This window comes from Periplaneta americana, chromosome 4, assembly GCF_040183065.1.
Source record: "Periplaneta americana isolate PAMFEO1 chromosome 4, P.americana_PAMFEO1_priV1, whole genome shotgun sequence".
Classification (NCBI taxonomy): Eukaryota; Metazoa; Arthropoda; class Insecta; order Blattodea; family Blattidae; genus Periplaneta; species Periplaneta americana.
The window spans coordinates 203,217,047-203,237,020 of record NC_091120.1 but is presented as its reverse complement, the minus strand read 5'-3'; the positions used below and the strand labels follow the sequence as shown (position 1 = coordinate 203,237,020).

The 19,974-nt window shown below is 38.2% G+C and overlaps 1 protein-coding gene across 1 annotated transcript in view; it reads left to right on the top strand.

Annotated features, from left to right (window-relative positions):
- Positions 1–11,680: 11,680 nt before the first annotated feature.
- Positions 11,681–19,974, top strand: part of LOC138698647 (uncharacterized) — a 34,900-nt gene continuing 26,606 nt past the window's right edge. The window contains exons 1-2 of the mRNA XM_069824779.1: positions 11,681–12,777; positions 18,077–18,231. Of these exons, the coding sequence (XP_069680880.1) occupies positions 12,639–12,777; positions 18,077–18,231 (294 nt within the window). The 5' untranslated portion in view covers positions 11,681–12,638. The remainder of the gene's footprint in view (positions 12,778–18,076; positions 18,232–19,974) is intronic.

Genomic DNA, 19,974 nt, shown 5'->3' with positions numbered 1-19,974 from the left:
CAATTTTTCCCTTAATATTATTTGTTTATCTATTTATTTATTTATTTATTCATTTATTTTGGTGTAGTTAAGGCCATCAGGCCTTCCCTTCCACAACACCAGGAATACAAATACAATAATAGAAATAAACAGAAAAAATACACTATAAACAAAGTAAAGCCACACAAAAATATACAGAGGTTGCAGTCACACAAACTTTAAGTGATTAATTGCATCGTAACTAATTAACATAAACAAGAAACTTGCACTTTTAATCTAGATTAAAAAAGAAAAAAAAACACACAAATCAATACTTCTAGCAGTACCTAAAAACATTAAATAACACAAAATTTTCCAATTTAATTTTGAATTATGATAAAGTCCCGCAGTCTCTGACGTCATTAGGTAACGAATTCCAGAGGCGAGGTATTTCTACAGTATAGGAAGATGAGTATAAAGACGTTCTATGATGAGAGATAGAAAGAAGTGCTTGATGTCGGTTTTGAAGAGTTGTAAGAAATTGAAAGCGCGATAACAGATAATTCGGAGTAGAAGTATGCATGATTCTAAACAGAAGAAACAGTGAATGTATTGTTCTTCGTTCCTTCAGACAGTAACTGGAGGGAAGGTGTTAATATGGTCAAATTTACGAGTATTGCAGATGAATCGTATGCACACATTATGAACGCGTTGTAGTCTCTCAGCGAAGAGTGAACTTACATTAGTTAGCAAGGAATCGCAATAATCAAAATGGGGCATTACAAGCGTCTGAATAAGATTCTTTTTTAGACTAAGTGGTAGAAATTCTTTCATATGGAACAAGGACTGAAGCTGAGAAAATATTTTTTTGCAAATGTTTGTTACTTGAGTGTTCCAATTTAGATCGCTATCCATAAAAATGCCAAGATTTTAAACTGTTTCACTGTATTTAACAATAATCCCATTCAATAATATATGTGGTATAGTACTACTATCAAGAGTGCTTCGTAGACGATTATGCCCCATTACGATTGCTTGCGATTTCTCTGGATTTAACCTTAATCCAAATTTGTGTGCCCTCAGTGAAATCGAATTCAAGTCTTCGTTTATTTTGTTTACTGCGTCACTAGTCTCGTCAGGGTGGAAATGCAAATAAATTTGCAAGTCGTCAGCATACATATGGTATCTGCATTGTTTTAGTACTGAGTTTTCCTATTGTTTTTACTCCAAACAGGATCAAATAATCCAAATAAATTTTGGGAACTACAGTAAGCAGCGAAAATCTGGATCCGTGATTTCATCGGCTGTACAAAGGCTCTTAAGTAGACAAACATCTTCGCGAGGGATTTCTTCGACACTGATAACTTATCGCTATCTAGCCAATACAGTTTTGTTTTCGCATTTCAACCGTCCATGATTCGTCAACAGTTATTAGAAAGATTGCCATTAATCCAGGGGGAACCATATTTAATAGCATGTTTCAATACTTTGCTTTTGCTGATGATGCAGCTGTATTTGCACGGGATGTGTCATCCTTAGATGATGTCCTCAAACAGATACATAATGAGACAAATGCTTCAAATTTAAATATTAACAGAACAAAGACAAAGTATATGAATAACATAACCACGAGAGACAATGCTGTAAGAACTGTTGTCTTAAATGAGGTTACTTTTGAGAAAGTGTCAAGGTTCCGATATCTCGGCTCGATAGTCACCGAGGATAACAACATATTAACTGAGATCAAGGATAAAATAGCCATTGATAATCGATGCCTCAGAGCATTAGATAAAATTATAAAAACCAGATATATCTAAAAAAAATGAAGGTGAGAATTTATAAAACAATTATTAAACCTACGGTGACTTTTGGAAGTGAAACCTGGACTCTACCTGAACGAGCAATAACCATCTTAAATACGTGGGAAAGGAAAATTTTAAGAAAAATTTATGGCCCTATTTATGATAAGGGAGAGTGGAGAATTAGGACCAATTCTGAACTACAAAAACTATATAAAGATCCAAGTATTGTCACTGATATAAAAATTAGACGGCTGGAGTGGCTGGGTCACATTATCAGAATGGACAATAATAATATTCCTAAAAGATTACTAGATGCCACGCTAAGTGGTAAAAGAAGAGCAGGAAGACCTAAACTACGATGATTGGATGATGTTCAGGATGATCTAGTTAAAGCAGGAATTAAGAGATGGAGACGGAGAGCCCTAGAGAGGGAAGATTGGGCGGCAATTCTTAAGGAGGTCAAGGCTAAACTAAAAGGGCTGTATGACCACAGATGATGATGATGATGATTCGTCAACGCTATTTTAACGTCATTAATCGAGATCCATACGCTATTGTAAAACCCGCATGGGCTATACATAAGCAGAAATCGCGAAGTGTAATCATTTGAAATTTATAAATCTTCTCACTATTCGTGAGCTGCCACAAGGGACAAAGAGTACTTAACCATATAAATGTTTACAAGTTCAGTGAACCATTAATTTTGTTTTGACAATGAAACTCCTACAAGTACATAGCTGCAAATACATTTTGTGATTGGTGGAAATATACCAAGTTTTAGAGAGGCAAGTGTTACAAAAGAGTAAAGAATGCTAATGAACTTGGTTTCATTTCGAATATAGGTGATGCTTCAGGAGAGCAATTGATCCTTTCAATGCAGCTAAGGTTACAATCGGAATAATAGATGTAGGTATTCCAAGCCTCTTAAACACATCTTTCACGAAGACAGTAGCGGTACCTCTTGCTCCAACCAGAAGTCCGATTACTTCAAGCTCTTTTAGCTGGTACTTTTGGAGGTAATATAGAATGGTAGGATTGTAGATATTCTTTTTTTCCTTATCCACTTCTGCTGGCTGTTCCTCATTCGTTTCGAAACGCACATTGGGATCAATTATGAATCCAGATCTTGTAGATTCCTTGAAAGCTATTATATCTATGCGCCATGTACTGCCAGTGACGGAGAGACCATGTACTTCTTCAAAGGTGTTGTAATTGGCATCTTTAAGGCAGTGGCTATAATTGATCGTACTTGGTGGTGTCTAGCGTTTCGCAGACCTTCGCCATGCGGACAGGATCCCAGGACGTGTGCAAGAGTTTCAACCTCGTTGTGGCAATGCCTACAACGGATGTCCTGAGACCTTCCCGGCACAGCACGTACTGCAGCAACATTTCCAACCATTTTAATGCCATCGGTGGCTTCTCGTGTGGGACTTAATATTACCGACGATATTGGAGCTATTCTTTCTTCTGCAAGCACTTCCATCAACAAACAGTCTTCTGCACCTCCGTATCACCTCATAAAGCCACAATTTGTATCATTTCTTAATTCTCTCATTAAGTAGATATACAATGAAGGTAAAATGTAATAATTACTGTTCTTCCTCTGATACATATCCTAAAGTGAGATGTATTGCCTGACAATAGATGGACTGGTACATATCAGCCAGAACTTCAATCATATCAATCAATAAGACCATATTATTAAATTTGTAAAGTATTCAAGATACGACATTTTAAGGGAACCAGGTAGTAATTAGGGGTCAAAAATCCGATTTTTTATTTTGTGTTTTAAAATAAATTACAAAACTGGTCTTTAAAACAATATAAATATTGTGTAGGACACTTCTGCAGATAAGCCTTTTAAATGACCTCTTTAAATTTGGCGGTGCATGTAATTCATACATTCTTCTTTTTATGCAGTTTTCCATAAGTTGACATTTTCAAACTTAAGTGCATTTTTCTCTCAAATTACTCAATCAATTTACATGAAATTTTTACAGTGTTTTCTGCAGCCTGTGTTCTACATTGTAGAACTACGGTTTTAAAAATGTCACACACATAACACGAGAAAAAAATGTATATGCATTGAAAAAATTGTAAAAAATGTTAAACAAAATTCAATATTTTTTTCTGTTTCACTAGGGGTGAAATATTTAACTAAATTTTGCTTTGGCATTTACAATACACAATACTGGATAACTTAAAAAATACAAGGTATATGAGTGAAGATAGTAGCAAGTAATGTGCACCTGAAGAATGAGGTACAACTAGCAAAGTTGGAAAACAGGTTATCAGTTAGGACCTTTCTTTTGCACTTGGATACGAAACCAATTAGTTGTCTTTTATACCACTGAATTCAGAATGATTGATTACATAAGCCTGGAAATTTTTATTCCTTTCTGAGCACTAGAAGCCTAGAAATATTCAACTAAACTTTTGTATTGAAATGTTTTAATCGCACAGTATCACTACCCAGTTCCCTTAAGCGGTTTCATAATATGATCTTTGTTTTCGTATGATACTTTAGAAATGAATATTAAAAAAGCTAGATTCTCACCAGACAGTTGTATTAATACTAGGGCTCCATAAAAAGTAATGGCAACAGTTCGATATTTCTGACATGGCATTATACACAGGGGTACAACATTTACGTACCTTCTATATAGTCGCCCCCTTTATTTATCACATTTTGCCAAATGTTTGGAAGGCGTCGTACACCATCAGCGCGTCCATCTTTGTTGATGTTCCGTATTGACCGCCCTAAAGCACGGATAAGTTCATCTCTGGTATTGTACCGGGTCCCTCGCAGTGGTTCTTTCACTTTGGTGAAAAGATCGTAATCGCATGGACTCATATCGGGTGAGTACGGTGGATGTTCCAGAATCTCCATTTCCAGCGGCGCAAGAGGTCCTTGACAGCAGCAGCGGTGTGACTCCTTGCATTATCATGAAGAATGATGGGGTTCTGTACCCCCAAGTGTCGTCGTTTTCTCCTGAGGGCTGGACGAAGGTGGTGCTGCAGGAACCTGCAGTAGTAGTCCGCGTTTGCCGTCTGCCTTGGAGGTACAGCGTGGTGCAGTATTACCCCATCAATGTCATACGCCACAATGAACATCACCTAAACTTTCTTCGGACGAGAAGAACCTGGATGCTTCCATTCATTTGATTGACGTTTCAAGTTTGGTTGGTTCGTATGAGCGAGCCCAGGTTTCGTCCATAGCGACGATTCGTCCAAGAAAGTCATCTTTTCTTTGGTACCGGTCCAACAAGGCGTGTGCGACTGCATAGCGATGCCATTGTTAAACCTCGGAAATTTCATGGGGTATCCAACGCCCTGCAATTTTGCGGTAACCCAGAATGTCTTGCAGAATGTGGAGCACAGTTTTGGGACATACTCAGACTTCCGCTGCTAACTCACGCGCAGTCCATCGGCGATCAGCATCCAACAGGGAAGCAAGGAGTTGAAGTGTGTTGTCCTGTACGGAGGTTGTCCTGAACGGCATCCCTGCCTTCCCGAAACGCTTTAACCCATCGTGCCACTGTGCGATATGGCAACGCTGCATCGGCACATGCTTCACGCAGTCCCTGAAAACGTTCTTGTGCACTACGACCTCGTGTCACTTCAATTTTGATCCAGGAACGTGGCTCTAGTTTTGTAAACGTGGTCTTAGGGCGCTCGCACTATCCCTATGAAAGTCAACGTTCTACACACTGCAGTAGATTGACAGAGTATTGTCGCCGCTGGCTGCATTAACTCATTTAACAGTCCTTGTTCATGTCCACACAGCTGGCAGCTCTCGAACGCACCATCGTCACGTGACAGAAGTGTTGCCATAACTTTTTATCCAACCTATGTATGTATACTACTTGTATACCTATGTATACTACTTACTTGCTCACAAATGGCTTTTAAGGATCCCGCATGTTCATTGCCGCCCTCACATAAGCCCGCCATCGGTCCCTATTCTGAGCAAGATTAATCCAGTCTCTACCATCATATCTCACCTCCCTCAAATCTATTTTAATATTATCTTCCCATATACATCTCGGCCTCCCCAAAGGTCTTTTTCCCTCCGGCCTTTAACTAACAGTCGGCCTGGTTGGCACAGTTGATATAGCGCTGGCCTTCTATGCCTGAGGATGCGGGTTTGATCCCGGGTCAGGTTGATGGCATTTAAGTGTGCAACAGGCTCATGTAAGTAGATTTACTGGCATGTAAAAGAACTCCTGCGGGACAAAATTCCGGCTCACCAGCGACGCTGATACAACCTCGGCAGTTGTGAACGTCGTTAAATAAAACATAACATTAACATTCAACTAACATTCTGTATGCATTTCTGGATACGTGCTACATGCCCTGCCCATCTCAAACGTCTGGATTTAATATTCCTAATTATATCAGATGGGGAATACAATGTGTGTAGTTCTGCGTTGTTTATCTTTTTCCATTCTCCTGTAAGTTCATCCCCTTAGCCTCAAATATTTTCCTAAGAACTTTATTCTCGAACACCCTCAACTTCTGTTCCTCTCTCAAAGTGGGAGTCCAAGTTTCATAACCATACAGAACAACCGGTAATATAAATAACTTTCAGGTTTTTTGAGAGTAGACTGGTAACAAAGCTTCTCAACCGAATAATAACAGGCATTTCCCATATTTATTCTGCGTTTAATTTGCTCCCGAGTTTCATTTGTATTTGTTACTGGTGCTCCAAGATATTTGAATTTTTCCATCTTTACAAAGGACAAATTTCCAATTTTTATATTTCCATTTCGTACTATGTTCTGGTCACGAGACATAATCATATACTTTGTACATATGAGGCTACAAGCAAGTACAGTATAATCATTTCTTGAGTCTATGGCTCTCACTTTAATATGCTATAAAATGGTTACGTTGCAAACACTGGTGTGTTCTAAGACCAGTGTTGCCAACTGGACGGAAATTACGTCAAAACTGACGGAATTTCAACGTAGTGGACGGGAAAAGAATGGCTTTGACGGGTGACAGATTTTCTGGCGGAAATTGCGATTTAAATAGCCTTTTAACTTTTTTAGCTGCTGTCGTTTTTAATTGTTTACTTTTTGGGGGAATTTACTTTTTTTTTTAAACAGCCCTGCCCGTACTGTACCATGTTAAGGAATCGCCTGTTTCAGATTTCCTCGTAATCTAGTCAAACGTTGACGAATTATTATTTTAATCAAGATTTGTAATCAAGTTGTGTTAAAATTTGCTTTTTATTTCTATACAAATATATTTAGTGGGTGTTATTTACTTTTTTTTTATTTTGACGGTTTCTGGCGGATTTCCAGGTGGTAGACTGACGGGGATACAATTTATGTGTTGGCAACACTGTCATAGATACCTAGATCATTTGCTGCAACAAGTGTAAATAAAATAATGTGTAATAGTGAAACGTGTTCCAGTAATGCCTCGTAAACAACATTGTTTCCTCAAATTTATTTTAGTATGCAGCTATCAGATGACAACTAATTTTTTTGTTAATACAAGCAGCTGTCCATAATAGTGGATCTGGTGCGCATGACACAGTGCATAGTAACCCTGGAGACGTGTATCGTGACGTACTCGGCTTCCTCATGTACACATTTCACATTACATGTGACAACAGCTCGTGGAACTTCACTGTAAATTCTTCGAGAATAAACTAATGCTATGCGATACACCAAAGAGCAAAGAATTTATTTGTATGACTGTTACGTGAAATATGAGTGTACTACAAAATGTATCAGGAAATTCAAGAATAAATACCCAGATGCCAGAGTGCCTTCCAGGTCATCTATATACAGACTAGTGCGGAAAGTTCGTAACACGGGGTCAGTGCTGGACCGGAAGACCTACAAGAAGAAGTTCACGCTCACGGAAGACATGCTCCACAACCTCGCTAAGAAACTGGTAACGAACCCGAAGATATCTGTGCGAAATTTGTCGCATTACCTTGGGATATCCATAACGTCAGTGAGGGCTGGCAAACGTTTGCTTGAAACCAACGCGTACATATTGAAACCAAATGAGACGGAAATGAAGTGAAGTGGCTCCTGCTGTTCTCGAATTAGCCTATTTTGTGAATTGGGCTTTTATTTACAATTACGTTACCAAAGAAGGGTAGGCTGTATTTACGTATTTGGCTTCTAGTCAAGTCATACGTACTGTAAACAAAATACAAATTGAGCGGCGATGCAAATTTGGCATCGGAATATGGGTGGAAAGGTGTGAAAATGGTGGCCGGTGGAGAGGCAGGATCGCGTATCTTGCATGTAAGCTTTCTAGGAGGTACAGTAGTGGCAAAAAAAAACGGACCGACCTTTGTAGCTGATTTCAGAGCCTTGTTCACTCCTGAGGACGATAGACTGGTAACTACTGTGCTCCAACCCAACGAGAAAGTCTCCGCCGGATGAGACGAGGGGGGTAATGCTGTGAATGAATGTTGATGTCATAAGGTCACACACGTGGGTACTCTTATCTCTATTGGCTAGCTCTCACAGCACAAACCATAACATTGATACAGACATATTGATACTACCCTAGTTACAAAATTAGATCACTGTTAATCTCCTGGTCTTTTAATCTCTTCATACAGGAAATAACATATGCAGGAGAACGCATGGTTGTTAAATTGGCGTTATAACGGTAATATTATTTATCTACTTCGTTCCAATAGATGAGGCAATAGTAAGCACATTCCTTTCACGGTTGATCTCCTGGTTGGAGAACAGTAAGACTTTCGTGGTTCGAATCCTGCCTGGGAAGGAAACTTTTTTTTTTTGTTCCTTATTCAAATTTATCCCCAATACTTTTCGATTGCAGCGACATTTTACTACTTAACTTATTATTCCCAGAACATGAATTTTACCAGCAATCGAAAAGTATTGGGAATAAAGTAGGTTATTTTATGACGCTTTATCAACATCTAGGTTATTTAGCGTCTGAATGAGATGAAGGTGATAATGCTGGTGAAATGAGTCCGGGGTCCAACACCGAAAGTTACCGAGCATTTGCTCATATTGGGTTGAGGGAAAATCCCGGTAAAAACCTCAACCATGTAACTTGCCCCAACCGGGAATCGAACCCGTTGGGAATAAATTTGAATAAGGAACAAAAAGAAGTTTCCTTCCCAGGCATGATTCCAACCACGAAAGTCTTAGTTACCAGTCTATCGTGCTCTGGAGTGAACAAGGCTCTGAAATCAGCTACAAGGGTCGGTCCGGTTTTTTTTTTTTTTTTTTTTTTTTTTTTTTTTGCCACCGAGTTTTCGTAAGAACGAGTATCAGTGACAGGTTTGGTTAGTTCAGGCTTCGGTATATCTTGCATATACGAATTTTATTCGGTACGTCATTATGGATAGATATCCGCCTTTCTATGGTAACGCAATTGTAAATTACCGTGAATTTTATTGGCAAATCGTAAAACTTCATCGAGTGTGTTCAAGAGGTAAATGTGTTCGTATTTCATAATGAAACTACAGAGTGTCCCATAAGTCTGAAACCATTGACCAAGTTACCAACTCTCAAAATTGTTTCAGTGTGTTGTTCTTTAACTGTTAGACATAACCCAAGATCTATCCAGCTCTCTATGACACGACAAACAATGGAGTCACGTCACGATAGTATCTTCAGATGAGCCACGCTTTTGATTTTTTATCTTCATGCACCATAGTCTAGATCATATATAGATAGATAAGTCGGCCTTATAGGTTTTGAAGTTAACAACTTTTGTCAGGTTTACTACGCTGCCATCTAGTTGTTACATAAGGAGTCACGTCATAGTTCCCATTTGAATTGCATTAGCGACTGTACTGCCATCTCGTGTTCGTTTACGGCAGACGGGTGGCGATCCTGGCGGTTGTTCTCTTCAAAGTGCAAACGATTTTAACATAGCGATGGCTTATCTGTTACATATATGATCTAGGACCATAGTCATCTAGTGATCATTCAACAGGGATTCTACAGTCTATATAATATCCAGGAAATTACATGTACAGCCATCTGGGGACTTCTTATCTATAGCACATATGTTGAAAATAGAAAAATCACGGTCAGAATTAAAGATTCAGAATGTACACTGTGGAGCATCATCAGATATGCGTCTCTAATCGCAGTGTAGTCAAAGAAAAATAGTTCAATTTTTATTTATTCATTATTATTTCTTGCTAATGGGTTCACCCATATGAAGCCAGTTTACCGACAGAGTCGTTGCCCAGGGTGCGCCATAGGAGGCTGGTCTACGGTACAGCCACGATGAGCTGGGCTTGCCCAACACACAAGTTATAAATCGAGGCTACGCCGGGGATCGAACTCGGGTCCACAGAATTATAACTCCAGCGCTCTAGTCATGGACCACTATTGCGGCTGACAGTTCAATATACATCATTCTATATTCTGGATCGTACCATAACACAGTTCGCAACTGTACTGTTTGTTATTCACTTCTCCACTGGTGTAAAAATTAGCCCCATTACTACTATAAGCAATGAATAGGAAATCGTAATTGATCTCACATTGTCACAAGTTCATTCACAAAAACTTCTACGTGCAGAAACAATATTCCAGTGACCTAGCTATGGTTGGATACTTATGGGACACACTGTATAAAGGTTGTCAGTGTCAAATTTCATAAATCAAGAGACCTGGAAGAATGAAGTACAACAGATCAACCGAATAGTGTTTAAAGACTTTCGAAGACAGATTTATTCATTTTTGGCAGTAAATGGGGGCCATTTTGGACACATCATGTGAACTTATAGCAACATGTGATACAATTAGAACACGGTTAAATTATTTTTAATGCTTTTCCTTTCTTTAAGTGTATTATACCTTGTACAATATTGTAATTAAATTTTTAAGCCGTTAACGTGCTTCTTTTTTTAATTTACAAAAATAAAGTTTTCGTGTTTTTCATGTTTTGAGACCTGAAGAATCCAAAAGAAGAAAAATAAGTACAAGGTATCAATAGCAAAAAAAAAAAAAAAAAATTAAAGAGAAACGACGTCTTGGCAACACTTTTTATAAATGAAAAATAGTTTTTGAAAATAATCTTTTTTTTTCACCTTCTTCTCTATATATTTCACCTTAATTTGTATTCGGTGTTGATAGAGTTTCAAGAACAACAATCAAAAACCGAAACTTTTTTAGCAGAATTAAATTTAGGAAGGAATGTTAAGGCAGGTCCAAAAAAGACGTGGATTGCAACTTATAGAAGAATTAAAAATAGGCCATAGTCAACAATAATTATGACGTTTATAAGGATGAGAATCGTATTTTGCAATATTTACGTGCATTAACACATACCATTCTCCTCTAAACTTTATATCATGATTACCATAAATTGTTCACAATTTTCATATTTGAATATTTTTATGAGATCAGGAAAATGGAATCAGGATTTTCAGTTTTAGGAAAACTGATTTTCAGAAGAATGAACTTTAGGAAAAATGGATTAGGAAAATTGATCACAAATCCTTTAATTGCATGAATTGAGTACGAAGATAAATTTTTGTGTTGGCCCCATTGTGCATCATTGTTAAGTAAATAAAAGCAAATGAAAATTAATATGTCATATAAATATTATTTTTAGAAATAAAGGAAAGAAACATGTAATAAAAATGTGCAGCTTACGGAAAGGTTATTACATGCCGCGTATATAAAGTTACTCCATCTCTCACTTTCATTTGATCACGAAATAACGCAACGCAAATTAGACATCAGTCCCGTGTGTGGTGTGGGAGGGTGTCGAAGTGTCAATAAGGATTCTTTCCTGCTTGTTATTCTTTCCAGAATTGTTCCGCAACCACTGCTTGTGCTATACAAGTTTCACACGTTTGTTTGTTTACAAACAACAGAAATGTGCTATTCCGTAACGATCCAGGAGCCCGTGTCTGTATTACACCGTGATCGTTCACGATGTTTTCATTTACGTGTTATGTTATGGGTGTTTGTTGTGTTTTGTGAAATTTAACTACCTGTGACAATTCACGTGTGGTGGTGTCTGATAGCGGTATGTAATGTAATTAATCACAGAAAGCGTTCAGCAACATTAAAATCCAAAAACGTTTAAAAATAAAATACACATCACTTCATATTACGAAGGCTATGCTCATGCTTTAAGTACGCCTACCTGTGATCTCAATCCAAGGCCGCTACTTACGCTTTTAACACATTGAGATCTCCAGTTTGTCACCATAAACAACGCGTGAATAGACTTCGAATTAGTAATGAAATCACACCATCACACTCCCCAGCGACAATTAAATTAAAGATGTGTGCCCTCCCTTCTTCTTCAGTGTACGTTCGTATGTTCAAAAAAATTCACAGGGCTTGAAGGACTTGTTTCCCTTCGTACCGAAACGAGCGCAGAGACAACAGCCCCTGCTCCCCGCTCTGGAGTCAACGCGTATGGTACGTACTTACGTCTTTGCAGAACACTGGTGGTCATATTCGATATGCACAAATTTAAATTACAAATTAAATATTTTTGTTCTCTTGTTCGGAGGGACCCGAAGGCTTACACTGCAGCCTGAGGCTTATTGTGCTTACCGCTCCTATTCTGTGAATTACTGGGTAGCCGAACGGACGCGCTCTTGTACAAATGCAGCACGCCGCACCGTGAACTTAACCCGGCAACTGTATGGATGCTGATGTGTGAATTAATGATGGCGAACTGTGTCCGAGTTCAACGCTAAATTTACCCAGCAGTTCTGTTTCAATTGGTTGAGGGAAAGCCTCAAATAAAATCCCAACGAGAATTTGAACCCGAGCCCTCTCGTTTCATGGACACACATGCTGGCCATTATTCCACAGCGGTGAATAAACACTAAACAGCTGTAGTGATCGGTGTCATAACGGATGGATTCCAGCGCAGTTGATCATGGACAGGAAATATGTCTGCAGCATTTGTGACAAAAGCTTTACGAAGAAGGGGAACTGCAAGCGTCACATGTTGACGCATGGCGTCAAATTCGAATGCAACGCTGCGTGCGAATCGACGGAGTTCAAATCGCTGGAGGGTAAGTAGGTCAGCCAAGTCAGCTAGACTAGTCAATGCGCAGCATTGCCACATCGTACTTCACTCGCACGCGCAATACAAGTAGCTGAGGAGAGAATTTCAATTTTAAAAAGACAATAACGACCTTAGCCGTTGATTACTGCAAGCATGACAAACCTTTTATCAGACCATTATCAAATCTTACATTCTATTAATAATGCTTATACAAAGTTTTAAGATTTTTATGTGCGGTATTATTATTATTATTATTATTATTATTATTATTATTATTATTATTATCATCATCTTATCACACAGTTTTAATACGAAATGTATACGGTGCATTCCTAGAAAAAAATGATACACTATTTAAGTAAAAATTGTATTTAGGTCTATTTCTAGGCGCAAATTATTTTAGCTAGTTAAATACCCTAAAACAGTAACTACGAGTACCATGTTATATTGCCACATTTCGGTCACATTTAATATAAATTAGGATTTAATAAATATTCAGTACCTGGTTTTAATCGAAGTCGCTTATTCCCTTATCAGTTCCGTCAGATTCTTCAGAGTCGGATTCTCGAAGGTACGTATTATTATCTAATACTGTACGTCGCAGTACGCTTTTATTAAAATCATCTAATTCAGAGACTGTTTTTTCACGACGAGGATGTTTTCCAGGAGAACGAAAGATTAAAACATTTGTTTCCTTCACTAACAATAATTCTTTGCACGGTTCGCAAACCCACACCACATGCTTCTGCAGTCGTCTTCTGCGCGTTGGCAACGTTGCGCCCAGCACCATGATGCCCGGCAGAGTTCTGCTCATTAATGTTTTAAAAATAATTAGCCTATACACCTTAAACACTATTTCCCGCGCCTGCCTGTGCAGTACTTGTCTTTTTATAGTATCTCCTTCCATTTATTTATCTTACACATACACAGTATATGTTAGTTTTACTTATTCGATATTTTAAAACACTCACACGTGAAGAAAGTAATGGCTGGTTCACAATAAACCGGGAACGGAAACGGCAACGAGAACGAGTACGGAAATATTGTTAAAATAAATGTATTTAAATGTGAGCATTCACAATTAACTATTGTGAACGTTCACATTTAAATACATTTATTTTAACATTATTTCCGTTCTCGTTCTCGTTGCCGTTTCAGTTCCCGGTTTATTGTTAACCAGCCTTAACTCGAGAAGCACTTGTTACTGACTGATTCTGATTGGTTCTCCTGTTCAAGCTTGTGACGTCACATGCCATACAGGCTACGGCGCATCTAGTAGCCGTCCGCCTTCCGAATTGCTGTCTAGTCTAGTTCATTCCTGTGATTTGTAATACATTAATTTGAATTACTCTTAGCACGTTAGCATTATTCCTTACGTGCACACTATTCGACTGCACTAGGTACAGTACTTCAGTATCAAAGAGTTGCCCTCGTTAACCTCTAGAGTGGAACGATAGTTAATTAGATTATGTTGTCCTTCAAGTTAATCTTCTGGCTTGCAGTTGCCTGGACTTTGGATCTGTCATATACGTACAGTGGAAGCTCTTAAGTTCGACAGAAATCAAGTTCGACATCCTATAGTTCGACTGCTTACGTAGGAGAATTAGACACGCCCCTATACGGGCATCAAGAAATGGGTTTGCCATTTGAATGGGAATTGGTTCTGTGTTTTGTAGTGATACTTTTGTTAAAGGAAAACAGAATATTTTAATGATTAGGACATCCATATTGATCACTGATTTTAAATTAATGAACTCTTCATTTCTATTTGAGAATTGTGCCGTTTGTGAGACGGAACTGTCGAAGCCCACTGTGGTACTAGAAGCGCATACACAAGTCTCGGGGCGGGCAGGAAATGCAAGTACAGTACTGTATTCGTTGATGGATAACCAATAAGAATTTGTATTCATTTCACCTGCCACACCCATTACTCTTATTGGACTGAACTTTCAATTCCGTTTTGTCGAACTTACGACTTACGAATCACGTATCGCTGGAAGAGGGCGATTTCTCGGAGCTGTTATTTTGGAACTATAGTCACAGCCGGATTAATGGAGTATGTAGCTAATCGGCGATGTATACAATAAAGGAAAAGAGCAGTCCACCCTACCCCTTTATCTCCTGGCCTAGTTGCCTCATAAGTGGTGCCAAGTGAGGTTCAGATCTGTCTTCGGACAGTTGACTAAACAACAGTCATAACCGGAATCAGTGACAAATCTATCACAGCGACAAAATCACAGCCTTCAAATCACACCCAGTCACTAAAGAGAGCCTTATTCAAGCCAAGTTGAAAAGTCTATGAGATTCGAACCCTAACATACACAATGTGTCATTTGACAGCTTCACACTCTACCACGGAGCTAAAGGTACGGTCACACGTCGTTACTTTTGCAGCGCTGCAGTACAAAAAAACTGCGCAACTCTTGTACTGCGACGTGTGACCAACGGTGCAACCTGAAAAGTAGCGGCTGCCGAACCTGCTGCCCGCTACTTTTCCATGCTGCGCGCAGCTTAGAAGTAGCGACGTGTGAACAGGGTTCTCAGGGTTGCAGCCGCAGCATTTTTGATATCGGTTTTGTTTAAACTTTTGCTGCGGTTGCGACCAGTGTTGCCACCCAAATGTGCCAATGATACTTTTATTGTTTGGATATATTTTAATGTTAGATGTGATGGAAATAAATTATTTGTAATAGTTATTAAATGCACAACACAGTCTGAGCATATTTGCTGACGATATAATACATTTTTTTAATTTTCCGTAGCGTAGTTTCAAACAGGAGGGTTGCCAACATTGATTACGTGAATATGCTGTTGGTTATGATTTAAGTATATAGGCGTTTTTAAAAGCTTTATAGTAAAAATAATGCCAATTTCTGAATACTAGTTAGGCCAGAAAAGCAAATAATAGATAAGTAAGCTTTCGCATGAGTTTCTTAACAATGCGAACATAACCACGAAATGTATATTGAGAAGTCAACACGGAGATGGAAACCTGCAGCATGACTGCGACTGCAAAAGTAGCGCCTTGTGTGTGAACAGACTCGCAACCTCCAGTTGCAACTTTTGCTGCACTCGGGTTGCGCAGCACGAAAAGTAGCGTGCAGCGCGCTACTTTGGGCTTACGTGTGAACACGACACGCAACTTTTGCAGCTGCAGTATAAATGTAGCGCTGCAAAAGTAGCGACGTGTGACCGTACCTTAATACATACTCTGCGGCGGTGATTGAATACTGTTAGAAACTCAGCAATGGTTAAACCACAGTCTAATAGATACAGTCACGCAACTCATACGTATAAAATATGCCAACATTTGACAGCTGGCGCGACAGTAGCCCTCTAGCGGCAGGCAAGTTAAAAGTGTGCACACGACTTATGATAACACATCAGAAAACAGGTTTTGCGTAGTTTATTTTATATTATTATGCTATACAATAAGTGTATATGGTTCTTATTAATTCTACTTTAGAATCCTGGAAGAATTTCACACGCAGCTAATCTACAAGTTTCAGAAGCTGGGAATAAAAGTAATTCTTTCTGCTCCTTACAACTGAATCATGGCTCTGATCACGTATCATGGTTTGAAATAATATAATTGTTCGTGCGTGGTCGGTTAATTCATTCATTCCTAAATATATTTATGAATCATTGGAACTTTGTATTTCCTGTGAGAAGAGTAAAAATTAGTAGCTTCAGAATTGTAGGGCATATCTCGTAGGGTACATCGCGTGGTGAACTCCTCTCCCGATTTCCTGAGAAATTAACGATTTTGCATACCGCAAATTGGGGTAAACTTGAAAATAAAGAAAAGGGGAGGATTTAAACATTAATATGAAGTTCATTATTTTTCCATTTCTTAAGAACCTGTATTTCCTTTATTATTTTGAGTCACAAATAGTGCTGGTGTTATGGTTTAAATTTTTATGGCAAGTTTACCGCATTTTACATTACATTTCCAGTTTTCACACATAATGCCTAAGTTTAACTTATCCTACCTATATAATACGTAATTTACATGCACTTACTGTTAATATGACGTAGGTGAGAACAAATAAATGAATACGCAATTTTGTTAAAAAAATTGTAACTTCAATTAACTCAGAAAATGTGGGCCTAATTTTATCTTCAGAGCAGAAGTGATGTAAGTCAAAAATGGGTAATTAGGGGTTAAAGTAAACATACTGTAAAATACAACGCAAAGTGGCAGTTAATATTGAATGTATTTAAACTATTAATAGTCGGTGAATAGAACGAAGGATATATTAATTGCAACTTTGCGCTGTATTTTACAGAATTCTTACTTTAAACCTCATTACCTGCTTTTGACTTACACCACTTCTGCACTGAACGGCTCAAATAATCACTGGGAATGTAAAATCAACACCAATAACAGTCATGCAAATTATTACAGAAAAGATCGCTTTTTATATTAAATTTAAAAAGGCTCTTTTATTTCTTGAGAACTTAATACGTCTGCCACATGAATCTACACCAACACATCAGAAATTTATCGACACAGTCTGGATTTATTCAAGAAGTGAATATTTTGCAAAAGGATTACTATACTCCATGAATTCTTGCAAAATTAATACCATGATACCTACTTGAATGCTATATAACATTCAACTTTTTAAAAATATAAAGAAAAAAACACGAATACAAAAATTATGGAATTACTTGCATTAAAAACTGTAGATATATTATCCAAAATCGGAATGGTTACACATTTACACATATGATCTCTGAAAAAAAATAATATACTGTAACAGGTATTTACTTTGTTTTTATTTAAACTGTTCTTCCTGACATACAAATAGGTAACCGATAACTAATAAATGTTTTATAGAACACAATACGTATGCTACCTACAACGTGGATTATTGGTTATGACTGAGTTATGATTTTCTCTTGGTCTTTAGGGAATCTGAAGAACGACAAATTCGGAGATTTAAACTTGTTGTTACTGCAATTTTCGTCATTGCAGACATTGCCTTTATTCCGACGCATGATTAAAACGTTATTATAACATCTCGCATCCCTTTAAAGCACGTGCTGGCTGTATCAACCCTATGACCAGTGCCTTGCCTGCCGCTTGGGCGCTAGTGTCGCGAATGTTGGCAAAAAAAAGTGTTGAAGTTGCGCGACTGTATGTATAAGACTGTGGTTAAACTATCAACATCTGACGTGCAATTATCGGTAGCTCATGTGAACCGCGCGTTAGGACTCAATTCCCTTCAATGTGGTATCGGCTTGTTCACACCCGGTATGTTTCCGAAGTCTGTGATTTCGTTATGTAACAATGTCCCCAGAGTTCCTGACTTGGAAAGACAACATCGAACGAAAAACAACGTCCTCGTACGTGAAGCAGAGGGGAGAGGTGAAGAAGCGGAACGGAGACGTGCACATCTACTACAACTGTTGTCGCAGCGGCGTGTACCGGCCCCGAGGACGGGGCAGAAGACCGGTAAGCGTCCACGAGTTCTTTATGCTTTCTTATTTTTTAACTCTTGTCATACAAACTAAAACCAAAAAGCAGTGAGATGCTGAAAAATCGATTTCTGGATTTTTGACAGAAATACAAATTTTATCTTCTTCTTCTTCTTCTTCTTCTTCTTCTTCTTCTTCTTCTTCTTCAATAGGTGCTAAAACTTCGTCGAAGTTTTGACCTTCTCAATTAATTTACGCCATTCCTTTCTGTTATGAACAAGATTTGGCCAATTCTTTACATTCATTGTTTTCAAATCGTTGGTTATGTTCTCCTTCCATCTACTTTTTGGTCTTCCTTTTGCTCTTTTACTGATGGGGTTCCATTTATATATTTTCTTAACTGTTTTACCTTCGTCCATACGATTGATATGGTCAAACCATGCCATCCTTTGCGCCTTTGATGTAGTTTACTATGTGTTGGTTTTGTATTAAACTATTTAACTCTTTATTATTTCTAATTCTCCACTTCATTATACCTCAACTGTTCACCAGTACCACAGCATGAAGAAATACGATATCTTGGACTCATCCTAGACAGTCGCTTGACCTGGAATAAACATCTCACTTACACCCTCCAGAGATTAAGATACAGACTTCATCGATTGAAAGCAATACTTTCCAGCTCTAGTCTTTCCCTTTCCAACAAAAGGTTAATATATGTAATGCTTCTCAAACCTATTTGGCTCTATGGATGTTCATTATGGGGATCGGCTTCTATAAGCCAAATCAAGCGTATTCAAACATTCCAAAATCGGGCACTAAGGATAATGACTGGAGCACCATGGTACGTAAGAAATGAAACACTTCATTCAGATCTAGACCTAGCCAAAATAGAGACTGTAATTCATTCTTCCTACACACGCTTATTTGCAACATTGTCAACACATTCTAACAACTTAATCAACCAGATTCCTCGGAACCTGCCCCCTGCACGGCCTGATCGTCGCCTCAAGAGGAAAAGGCACACTGATTTGTTGATGCTTTGAGGAACGTTAATGGACGTCACCCTCTCCACAAGTCTCATATTATTGTAACGTTAATTATTTAAGCACAATTGATAGTACTAATGTACAAAAATTGTCAAATAAATTAAAAAAAAAAAAAAAAAAATTCTCCACTCATCGTTTGCATCTTTTATTGGGCCAAATATCCTTCGTAATATTTTCCTTTCAAAAACCAGGAGCTTTTGCTTAGGCAATTCAGTTAGGGTCCAGGTTTCACTTGCATATGTTACAATTGGTCTTATTACTGTTAGATATAGTCTTAATTTTGCTTGTTTGGATGCGTATTTGCTTTTGAATAGGTTGAGATTTGCAAAGTATGCTTTATTTGCCATAACAATTCTATTGTTTATTTCTTCCTCGATATTGTTTTCGTACTGATCCCAAGTACTTGAAGGATTTTACTAATTTTATTATCTACGAAATTGAAAAACTGGTTTCGGGCATACCGTCCGTCTGTGTACAAAGGCGGAGTTTCTTCATACTGTATTAAGTATCTACAAGTCAATTCAATCAGAAATGGTGCACATGATATACTCGTACAGTAGAGCGTCTCGTTTAGGCACAGTGAAAACGTAAGCAAAGTGCAGGTAACGTGTGGGGGAGGACGAGCCATACGATAAACACGAGGGATGCACAAGGTTTTAGTTACAACATTTATGGCGGAGCATTAATTGAAATTATATTTTCCAAAAACACTCAAGACAAAAGAACACAAA